General features: G+C 44.8%; 1 protein-coding gene across 1 annotated transcript in view; it reads left to right on the forward strand.

The window, feature by feature from the left end:
- The window catches only part of LOC310775913 (ERO1-like protein beta), a gene marked incomplete at its 5' end in the record, with an annotated part of 64451 nt that overhangs the window by 2320 nt on the left and 49587 nt on the right, over nucleotides 1-12544 (forward strand). Inside the window, one exon of the mRNA XM_083636037.1 lies at nucleotides 3756-3875. Coding sequence (XP_083492163.1) covers nucleotides 3756-3875 — 120 coding nt within the window. The remainder of the gene's footprint in view (nucleotides 1-3755; nucleotides 3876-12544) is intronic.

The following is a 12544-nucleotide window of genomic DNA, read 5'->3' on the forward strand; positions in this document are numbered from 1 at the left end:
GAGAGCTGAGCTAAAGCTAAAGGAGTTATAGTTTGTCTGGTGGAGAGCTAAGCTAAAGCTAAAGCTGCTGTAGTTTGTCTGGTGGAGAGCTGAGCTAAAGCTAAAGGAGCTATAGTTTGTGTGGTGGAGAGCTGAGCTAAAGCTAAAGCTGCTGTAGTTTGTGTGGTGGAGAGCTGAGCTAAAGCTAAAGGAGTTATAGTTTGTCTGGTGGAGAGCTAAGCTAAAGCTAAAGGAGATGCAGTTTGTGTGGTGGAGAGCTGAGCTAAAGCTAAAGGAGCTAATATTGTGTGGTGGAGAGCTGAGCTAAAGCTAAAGCCTAAAGGTGCTGTAGTTTGTGTGGTGGAGAGCTAAGCTAAAGCTAAAGGTGCTGTAGTTTGTGTGGTGGAGAGCTGAGCTAAAGCTAAAGGTGCTGTAGTTTGTGTGATGGAGACCTGAGCTAAAGCTAAAGGTGTTGTAGTTTGTGTGGTGGAGAGCTGAGCTAAAGCTAAAGGTGTTGTAGTTTGTGTGGTGGAGAGCTGAGCTAAAGCTAAAGGTGCTGTAGTTTGTGTGGTGGAGAGCTGAATAGTGTATGAGTGGCCTGGTTCAGGTGACACAAGTCTCTCCTCACAAAGCGCTCTGCATGTTTTATGCATGGAGGGTGCAGCCTGTCTGGTTTCACGCTGTGGAAAGGGAAAGGAAGTGGAAGAGGATAAGGTTGTCAAAAGTATTATTGATAGTAGTATCGATAAGTATCAATAAAAAAAGGAAACGGATACAATACTCATTTGCAGCAACAGGTACCGATATTATCGATAAGTATTGATACTAAAAAATTTAACCCGATATACAATACTCATTTGCAACAGTATCGATAGTATCGATAAGCATTGATACAAAACATTTGAAACAAATACAATACACTCATTTGCAACAGGTATCAATAAGTATATATATATATTTTAAATGGATACAATACTCATTTGCGACAGTATGGATACCAGGAGTGCTTTGTCTTAATGAAAATTCAAACATAATACAGATTTTTCCTTCCCTATCATTGGTGGGTATCTGTTGCTTCAACAAGCTAAAAGTGTTCTGATAGGCTGATGAGTAGAGCAGGGCCAGAGCCGTATAATAGAAGAGTTGCAACATCTCCATTCACTCCAATGGACCAGTTTTTCTTTTACCTCATAAGAGTTCCCGGAAGTAAGGTTCTGGATTAAGCAGCGCTGTCGAGTTTCAGCAAAATGGTCAGTTTGTGATGTACTTTGAAAGGGTCAGACGTTTAAAGAATCAAATTATATTATTAGCTTTATTTTAGCATTCAAACGTAGCGCGATCCCCCTTCCTGGCTATTCATTGGCTACATGTCACGCATGTTGGACCTGGCACCAGTCTCTTACTAGATTGCTCTGAGCAGGGCTAATCTGCTGTGTAAATGCAAAGTTTTTTTTTCCTGATCCCCCCCCCATCCTGCCCCAGGCGCTGCTCCACCCTCTCTGCTGATCTGGGGAGAGCCGTAGACTAGCACCACCACGCATCCGTGCAGCTCAGACTCTGGACACTTTCAAGTCCCACCTGAAGACCCACCTTTTTGAACTAGCCTTTAAATAAAGCCCTCAGCCACCTTTTTAATCTTCTTTTGCTTTCCTATGCTTGATGTATTTTAACTGTGTAGCTTAGTCAATGTCTTTTAACTCTTCTACTTATTTTATTATATTTTTAATGCTTTTATATAGTGTATATCATTTGTTTATGCCTTCTTGCACTTTATGTGAAGCACTTTGGTTGCGGCTCAGCCGCTTGTAAATGCGCTATATAAATAAAATTGACTTGACTTGACCATGCTTCCTCTGACACATGCGCAGTTGCCAGCCGCTTCTTTTCACCTGACGGCGGGGAGCTTCACCGGCAGGACGTAGCATGTGGGAGGCTCACGCTATTCCCACCAGTTCCCAGACGAGGCACCCCGACCGGGTGCCCCGACCGACCAGAGGAGGCGCTAGTGCAGCGACCAGGACACATACCCCCAATCCGGCTTTCCACCCGCAGACACACCCAATTGTGCATGTGCTGTGTGGAGGTAATGGGGGGCGCGAACCTGCGACCCTCGTGTTGGTAGGCAGGGAATCTACATCTTTATGGAGTTTTATCGGGCCTAGATTATGGAGAAGCGTGCGTCTGTCCGTCCATCTGTGTTTGATCATTTTTATGCCTCAGTTGTATTTGAGTATCATATTTTCCTGGGTATCGGTATCAAAGTTAGTAATTCAAGTATGGTGACTAGAGATGAGACGATATGAATATTTCATATCATGATTATAGTGATGAAAATGATCACGGTTATCAGTATTATCATCACAGTATTGTTCAAATGCGGTGAAATTTTTCAAAAAGTACTAATACACTCACAGAAATCATTTCACCAGGTTTTATATTGAAAACTCAGACCCAAACAGGATTGATACACTCACTGGAATGATTTCTCCAAGGCTGCACATTTGCATCTGAGGTTGATGATCATCTACAGCATTTATTTACCATGTTTTCCAAAGCGTGAGGTTATCGTAAGGAATTTGATCACGGTTATCATTAACACCGCTTATCGTTTGTTGATCTCTTCCCACTATTTCATTGTTTTTGAAGTGGGTGGGTCTTTTTTCAGCTGGGAAACTAACTTTAAAATGCACGTTTCCCCAGCCAAGTAAAGTTATTTTAAGTTGGGCGTGAATATCTTTACAGTGCAATAGGAGCCTGTTGTTCTTCACCTAGATTTGGGAGAGCCAATTATTTTGAAGCCAGATTTGGGAGAGCCAATAGGAGCTCCTGGTCGGTCAGTCAAATCTCTAAAGTCAAGAAGCTAAGGGTGAGGTCGGGTGAGGTGAGGTCAGCTAGTGTTTTTCTAGCTGTTTGACTGAGGGTGTTTTCACACCTGTGTTTTCAGTCCTCTTAAATGGGACTCTGGTTGGTTTCCCCCTGGGTGCGTTTGGTTTGGGCAGGTGTGAACACCGTAATCACACTCTGGTGCGTTTGGTTTGGGCAGGTGTGAACACCGTAATCACACTCTGGTGCGGACCAAAAGAAAACAGGTTAGTTTGTGTTGAGAACGTGATCCGACCAAATGAACAGGTGTACTCAATTTACTCTGTAAATTTGAGCTAAACAGCTCTTGTGGCCAGGTGTGCTGTGCTTTGCTATAGTATTTTCAAGAGGTTTCTTCGCCGTGCATTGGGCATTCTGCTGGTACAGTTTGGCCTGGTGACCACATACCTTATTCTAAGCATGCTATAACCATAAACCTATTTAAACCATAAGCTTGTGTTAACCACATACCTTATTCTAAGCATGCTATAACCATAAACCTATTTAAACCATAAGCTTGTGTTAACCACATACCTTATTCTAAGCATGCTATAACCATAAACCTATTAAAAAAAAAAACATTTGCTTGCCCCCTACACGAGCCGTAAGTGTTAGCAGCCATGCTTTCCACACTCATTCCTGCGGTGCACTATAGACCCTTTTCACAGGGGCCATTTTGTGTAGAAAAGGCAGGGTAAAGACCGTTGCAAGCAAAACACTAATGAGGGTTTCCAACTTCCAATGATGGAACTTGGAATGATTAATTATAATAAGGAAACTCAGCGGCCATCGTTGAGATGATTTTGCAGATATCGTGATATACTGTATACATAATGTATATTAATAAAAGTCCTTATGATCAAGGTGATATTGATTCCAAGCCCTGCCTGTCCTCTGTGCTGTGCTCCCTCTAGTTGACGGGAGTCCTGGATGACTGTTTCTGTGACATCGAAAGCATCGACCTCTTCAACAACTTCAAGATCTACCCGCTCATCAAGAGGCTGACGGAGAGAGACTACTTCAGATACTACAGGGTGAGAGCGACCTGCTGACCCACAGCTGTAGGTTCAGATACTACAGGGTGAGAGCCAACTGCTGACCCACAGCTGTAGGTTCAGATACTACAGGGTGAGAGCCAACTGCTGACCCACAGCTGTAGGTTCAGATACTACAGGGTGAGAGCCAACTGCTGACGCACAGCTGTAGGTTCAGATACTACAGGGTGAGAGAGCCAACTGCTGACCCACAGCTGTAGGTTCAGATACTACAGGGTGAGAGCCAACTGCTGACCCACAGCTGTAGGTTCAGATACTACAGGGTGAGAGAGCCAACTGCTGACCCACAGCTGTAGGTTCAGATACTACAGGGTGAGAGCCAACTGCTGACCCACAGCTGTAGGTTCAGATACTACAGGGTGAGAGCCAACTGCTGACCCACAGCTGTAGGTTCAGATACTACAGGGTGAGAGCCAACTGCTGACCTACAGCTGTAGGTTCAGATACTACAGGGTGAGAGAACCAACTGCTGACCCACAGCTGTAGGTTCAGATACTACAGGGTGAGAGAACCAACTGCTGACCCACAGCTGTAGGTTCAGATACTACAGGGTGAGAGCCAACTGCTGACCCACAGCTGTAGGTTCAGATACTACAGGGTGAGAGAACCAACTGCTGACCCACAGCTGTAGGTTCAGATACTACAGGGTGAGAGCCAACTGCTGACCCACAGCTGTAGGTTCAGATACTACAGGGTGAGAGCCAACTGCTGACCCACAGCTGTAGGTTCAGATACTACAGGGTGAGAGAGCCAACTGCTGACCCACAGCTGTAGGTTCAGATACTACAGGGTGAGAGCCAACTGCTGACCCACAGCTGTAGGTTCAGATACTACAGGGTGAGAGCCAACTGCTGACCCACAGCTGTAGGTTCAGATACTACAGGGTGAGAGAGCCAACTGCTGACCCACAGCTGTAGGTTCAGATACTACAGGGTGAGAGCCAACTGCTGACCCACAGCTGTAGGTTCAGATACTACAGGGTGAGAGAGCCAACTGCTGACCCACAGCTGTAGGAGAGATTTTTTTACCTTGACAACTAGGGCTGTCAAACGATTAATTTTCTTAATCGCGATTAATCGTGCGATTAACTATAATTAATAGCGATTGATCGCATCTTTGTATCGCATGTTTAAAATGCTATTATTTTGCATTGCAAAGCATTTTTAATTAGATATTAATAATTATTACCAGTGTGTCGTGATTGGGAATCAAATTAATGCAAATAAATGTACTTTATTTTCAATTCAATAGAAGTGCAATGTAGACAGGAGGTCACAAAATGTCTACAAAATACATCTTGAATAGAAAATAAATGCACATTAATTGTAAACACTCCAGAACGCTCCAGAACCGATACTTCCGGCGGCGGCGCTGTGGAGCAGTCGAAACCCAAAATGACAGCCGAAGAAGGCTGTGTGTCTGAGCTAAAAACTTTGGCACTTCCATGTGAATAATGGCTCGGTATTGGAAACTGTGTATTGATAACGTGTATATCGCGTGAAGCCATTGGAGCCGACCTCCCAGTGGTTAGAGGACCCGCGCATCCGAGACTCTGAAGGAAGAATGAGTGAGGAGTCTCGTGCTAGCTAACTCGTTGCTAGCTGGCCGCTAGCTACTTTCAGGTGAGGCGCAAACTACGGCTCTTGACTTATCCACTGTGCCATTTGGGAAGTAAAACGAGCCATTTAGAAGCGTATTGCTGTCGTTCTCTTCCATGCTTGCCTGCACAAGCAGGAGACAGGAAACTGAACGGCTTGACTACAAGTACGGGTGCGCGAAGGGACAAAATAGCGGCATGCGATTAACGCGATTAAAAAATATATATAACGCGTTATGATCGGCACGCGTTAACGCTGACAGCCCTATTGACAACTAAATGGACCCTAGCTTACTTCCTGTTGCAGTGTTTGCAAATACAACAGCTGACAGGAAGTAAGTTAGGTTTCAAATTAGGAAATAAGCCCCAATTGAGGCCATGGTTTACAGTGATTAAACATTGAACACACCCTATACGCCAATCCTACGCTGAAGCAGCGCTTTGCCTCGCCACGCCACGCTGAAGCCACGCTGCACGCGTGCTGCGGCGATAGTTTCAGCTTCTGGACTATTTTTCAAGCGTGCAGCAGCGCGCTGCATCTTGAGCAGCCAGGCATGAAGTCAATGCAAGTTGTGAGTGGGGGCAGGGCAGCGCTGGGCAAAACAGAGCGAGGCGTGGAGCAAAACAGTGATTCTGGTGTGAAAGGCAAGGCTCCTGCTGGAAGCAGCGCTGCTTCACGGAACGCATCGTCGCGTAGCCGCAACCCTTCTGGAGCACACAGGCGCCCGGTGACTCAAAGTACTGCACAGACTTTGTACTTTAAAGTATTTTCTTTTGCAGTCTCATGTAGGAGTTAGCTAGCAGCTGGCGGCTGTACTTCGGGTCAAAATAAAATAGTTCCTCCATGAAACTGCTCATAACAAGGTCTGGGGATTATCTTGAGTAACGGGGTCATGATTTCTGGAAAGAGACATTGCTGTTGAGTTTATCAAATGTATTTCTTTGGCACTTTGAGCAGCACAAGACGAGTGCCATCATGTATTGGAGAGAAGGCAGAATCCCTGCGGCCGATATATCCAAAACTCAGGCAACTAACACAAAACGATATAGATGGATAAATAGCACTGCAGGTGAGAGGGAATATATGTATTTTGGATTTTAGGGTGAGCTGTTCCTTTAAGACGTATTTTGACTTTGTGTTTTGTGCTGTCAAATATTTTTCGTAAGAATAAGTGTCACTCTTTTCAACGTTGGAGATCTTTGGTATTCAAGATTCAAGATTTTTATTGTCACTCCGTGGTACAAGTATCACAAGTGAAATTCTTGTGCTGTGGACTCCGTTTACAACATAGTACAAATATAACAGGGCATATGAGTGCAAAAACAACAAGAGACACAACAAGCAATAAGGCAGTAGAGTGATAAGACAAGTCAGAGACAGTGGCATATTCACTGCACATAGGTGCACATGTCATGTGCATACTTTAGACGTGCTTAAACATTTTAAATTCTACGTATTTGACGTACAGGTGCAAATAGCATATACCTAATTAAACATTAGGCATACGTAATGGTAGCAGCTACAGTACGGTATGATGCGTTAATAGCAGGTATCTCCACATGTTATCATGTGACTTGATAGTTATGATGGCAGCTGAGGATTTGAGTTGCTGCAGGTGTAAGTAAGTAAACCCTCTGCTTCAGGAGGGGGCACTCCCAAATATTCAGATCCATGCTGATCTCAAAGTCAAAGCGTCTCGAGGCAAATCCTGCGATTGGCACGTTGTTTCTTTCCCCATGCTGTTGTTTTTGTCACCAGGCTTGCTGCGTGTAACTGACCTCTTAAACGTCTGTACCTGGAGCATTTGAACTAAGCGTTTATCTGATGTTTCCATACAGTTTCTTTCACAAGGCCATTGCAACACAGGAAGAATGACTGATGTGTCATGATGGTGAAAGTGTTTAGTCTAATTGAAGTACTGAATGATTGTACACATATAAGAAGACATAGTTATTCAGTGTTCATTCTTCAGCTGTAGTGTTGATCCTGTCAACAGCTGTAATGTTAACCTGTGACTGGACCGTCCTTTTCTTTCCAACACTGACATTTGCATTCTCACTACTACGCTATCTGCCTCTGAGTCTGCACCCATAACATGTTACTCATTTGCATCTCAATTTAAAATGAAATTGTGCTCGAGAGGCTCAAGAACATAAAGTTGTATCCGCTCTGCTGTGTTAAAGGAGAATTCTGTTTTTTTTTAACCTGGAGCCCTCTCCTCACATTAATTATCTGACGACTCACCCAGTGTTCTCCGCAGCGTTTTTGTCCGTCTTAGGTGTTGTTGTGATCGAAATAGTGTGCAAGCCAGTCCTACAATGTAGCTCCGTCGGGGCCACGTGGCAGCGTGGTTTTCCTCCATGTAAATAGACAGTTTTATTCCCGTTTTCGACCCATATCGTCATAATCTCATCCCTAAAGAACCATCAGACTGCTATTGTCCCCCGGGCTCTTTACAGCGGTAGTTACAGGCAGCCCATTTCCTCCTGTCGGATCAGTGAGACCAACTCTCGTTGTTTAAAACGATACCGGTGCTTAAAACTTTTAAAACGATACCGGTGCTGAAACGATACTTTTAAACAGTACCTGAACCCATACTTTTATGTATGGGATTTCAAGAGGGTTTCATGTGGCACGCTCCAAACGATAATGTTAGTGAAGGTGTGTGCACCGCAGCGCTGCTGGTTTCAGAGCAACGGAGGGCAATATTTCACTCAGCAGCTCGGGCATGGCACCTAAATGAGGCAGCTAAATCTGCATTGCAATTCCGTACCGGTTGGAAAGGTACCAGCCAGTACCATAGTGGTACTGGTACAGCCCTGCACGACCCTCAAATCTAGGCCCTAGCCCGGCCCAGGCTCTACATGTTTGGGTGCCGAGCCCGATGTGAGCCGTATGGTTTGTCAGAATTTCGGGCCCTCCCCCGGCCCTACCCCCCTCCCCCGAACCTTATGTGTTTGATCAATTTCACATAGCCTAAGGCAAGCCTATCAAATGAACACTGTACAAAAATGAGATTAAAACACTTTGAACACCACAATGTGTCAGTTCAAACATTAAAAAAACAAAACAAAAAACAGGCAGGCCCGGCCTCGGCCCTGGCCCTAGCTAGTGATGTGAAAATCGGCCCTAGGGTCGGGCCCCCTCGGCCAGAATGCAGGGCTCTAGGTACTGGGTTTCGGTAGCCAACAGCACAAAGAAGAGAGAAACTCAAGCTTCAGCAACAGAAAGTCCAAAGAGAGGAACAACGCAAACGGGCCAAAACAGTGGCTGATTAGCACTTGAACAGTGGTCAGGTGGCAGGCAGCCAGCGTGTCCTGGCTGAATGAAAGACCTGAAGAGAAGAGGCTCTTCAGTTCCTCAGCTGAGTCCTACAACAATAACAAAGTCCAGTAAGAAAAGCACCCTGATGTCAAACGAGACCCCCTCCAGAGTGAACAAGACCCCCTCCAGAGCATTGAGATATCATATGAATGGAGAATGCGTCCCTATCTCCTCCCTGTATGGTCTATTGAAGCCCAAATCTTCTCAGATCAGAGAACCAGAGTCTGTGCACTAGCTCTTTTGGGTTGAAACCTCAGTCTGAGCCCCCGCCCCCCTCTATACTTTCTTATGTACAGCTGCTGTTTCTAGAATGTGCACAGTGCATTGTATATTTATATACAGTCTAGCTCTGTAAATATGGTATAAGTTGTAATATTTGTTGTCTCGCCAAAAGTAATCAGGAAGATTCCCACTATGAGATCGGTTTATCAAAATGACGCCTGTACGAAAATCTGATTTTGGTCGTCGGAGATTGAGACCTCCGGGCTGCTCTCAGCAGCAGCAGCCCGGACCGGAAGAGGAGCCAGGGATGCTCATAGCCTCTCACTGGGGGAATTATCGGATGCACTGCTATGTTGATTAGCCTAATGTTTCCGTGGCATTTTGATTAACTTCATGATTTAATTCCTTTTGGAGCAAATGTTGGTTTAACAAATCTAACCTTGACGCTTTACGCTACATTGTTTACTGGTATAGTGTGAGTAGGGCAGCCTGTAACGTTGTATTTAATATAGCTCAGTGGTAACGTTAGCCCAGCTGCCTGGTCTCGTCTCTGTAACTATATCCTTACAACAGCTAAGAAAGGAGCTTGTGAAGAACGAACATCCCCACAGTCAAAGCACTTCCCTGAGATATCTATATAAAAACGTTTATTGCTTTACTACCAAAAATAAAACCTCCAGTGTCTGTATAAGCTAAGGCTAACCTGTTAGCGATTAGCTAATGGTGGTTGTGTACACTTTTGTAGGCCCCATGTTGGTTATACCCGTGAGTTAACATTATAAAACACATTTCCTGTTATATGCAGGCAGTTGGACAACCTGGTGAGTTCTGAAAATACAGTATGTGTCTATTATTTTGTTATTCCAGCTATCATTATCGGTTGTTAAGTTATAGTAATATTAAGCCGATAAATAATGAAAAACAGCCGACTAGCACAAGCGGCTAACGCTAGTGCTAGCCTTCATGTTAAAAACATATTTTCTGAACTTACTTCAGTCCCCAACCAACGTTACTTCCTCGCGCACCTTTCTCAAAACAATGTCCTTTTTATTGGATATGTCTGGTAGCCAACACAGCCACCCCGACCTCCAGGGAGCCAGTACCCGTGCTAAGGACCCGACCCCCAGGGGCAGCGTTAGATAACAGATGAAGCCGTGTGTCTTGTCTATGACGATAGATCCATAATATGAACAGCCTGTCCAGCCAATGACGGCTTGAGACTGGCTGCCACAGCTGTCAATCATCCATTTTTATATGTCAAATAACTACTTAAAGGACGGCTTTACCGTGGGGAATATGAATATATATTAAATCTCACGCCCCTAAGGTTTTCGAATCCGTTGAAATTTTTGAAATTGGTGCTTCCCTGCCTGACCTATCAACCATCTGTCACATATTTTTCGGGCCAGCCGACGCGTTACGCATCATCTGGCCCGAGTCCGCCTTGCGGAAGTCGAGCGCCTATGAACTACAAGTGTTGTGAGCCATGGTCCCGCCTCTAGAGGTCCTCCATGCCCCTTCAGAGGTCTCGAAGAAAAGCAAAAGGCAGCCATCTTTTTTCAACCGCCTAGCCTATGGTAGCTAGGTTAGCTTTCCATAGCTCCTTGCAAAGAGACCATATCTCTGGAAGGGAAGCACGGACAGACACGGGACTGGCGGCATTGGAAAGCTCGTCAAATTTTACATCTAGTAGTAGGTGCGTTGAAGTAACGAAATCAACGCTGAGCAATGTACCCGATTTTACACATTTTTACATGAAATGGTTACAACATCAAACTCCTACAAAAATGCCTTAAAATGCATGAATGTTTTTTTATGAAGACATCTCCCGACATATATACTACCGTTTAAATTTGGTGCAATTTGGAGGCAATTTTTTTTTTTATGTTTTGTAATTTTTTCTTCTTCTACTAAATCTTTTTATGTCGAAGCCTTCTTCTTCTTCGACTTTTATGGCGGTTGGCAAGCATATATGTGCATTACCGCCACCTACTGGAGTTTGATATCAGCCAAATGCCTGAGGGGTGGGTGTGGAAACGAAGGCCACGCGAGCCCAGTGCATTGTGGGAAATGTAGTATTTCGGGTCCCCGCACCCGCCCCTCCCCTCCACCTCCCCCCCCCCCCCCCCCCCCCCCCCCCCCACACACAGAGTGGATTTCTGGTGATATCTCTGGCGGGAAACAACCAATTTCAAAAATTTCAACGGATTCGAAAACATTAGGGGCGTGAGATTTAATATATATTCATATTCCCCACGGTAAAGCCGGCCTTTAAAAACAAACTGATCAGAAAAATTACCACTTGCACAGGCATTAGCGTGATAAGAACTATCTAAAATGATACAAACCACCTTTGGGAAAAAATTATCTGACGTACACTGATTGTTCCGGTTGTCCATTTCCCCATCCACTAACATGGGGAGGCGGGCCTTGTGACCTATACTGGCACCTGCCGCCAGAGCGGCGATCTAACATGCAGCGGCTTCACTGAACCGAGGCGGCGTCCATCTTTATATGTCGATGCTCCAGAGTGAACAACAGCACTCATACTGTGAAGAATGGATACGATGACGATGAGCGGTTTTCACCGAATTGTGTTGCTAGAGAACAGTTTGAAACCTATCTTATTTCCTGTCAAGCTATTCTATTAGCAAACACTGCAACAGGAAGTAAGCTGAGCGCAGTTTAGAATGTTTATGTTGTCAAGTTAAACACGTCTATAGAAGCCTCTTCTGTGATCATCTGCACATGGAGTGTTCAGTCAGTGAGCTACTAACGAGCGCAACTCCTCGTTAGAGCTCACAGACATGCTACATGTCGTTAAAGATGGCTGATCCCTACGGCCTACACCCTGTGAAGTCACTTGTCTTAAAGATGGCTGATCCCTACACTCTGTGAAGTCACTTGTCTTAAAGATGGCTGATCCCTACACTCTGTGAAGTCACTTGTCTTAAAGATGGCTGATCCCTACACTCTGTGAAGTCACTTGTCTTAAAGAGGACTGATCCCTACACTCTGTGAAGTCACTTGTCTTAAAGAGGACTGATCCCTACACTCTGTGAAGTCACTTGTCTTAAAGAGGACTGATCCCTACACTCTGTGAAGTCACTTGTCTTAAAGATGGCTGATCCCTACACTCTGTGAAGTCACTTGTCTTAAAGAGGACTGATCCCTACACTCTGTGAAGTCACTTGTCTTAAATAGGACTGATCCCTACACTCTGTGAAGTCACTTGTCTTAAAGATGGCTGATCCCTACACTCTGTGAAGTCACTTGTCTTAAAGAGGACTGATCCCTACACTCTGTGAAGTCACTTGTCTTAAAGATGGCTGATCCCTACACTCTGTGAAGTCACTTGTCTTAAAGAGGACTGATCCCTACACTCTGTGAAGTCACTTGTCTTAAAGAGGACTGATCCCTACACTCTGTGAAGTCACTTGTCTTAAAGAGGACTGATCCCTACACTCTGTGAAGTCACTTGTCTTAAAGATGGCTGATCCCTAC

This window comes from Poromitra crassiceps, assembly GCF_964638095.1.
Source record: "Poromitra crassiceps genome assembly, chromosome: 4".
Taxonomy (NCBI): Eukaryota; Metazoa; Chordata; class Actinopteri; order Beryciformes; family Melamphaidae; genus Poromitra; species Poromitra crassiceps.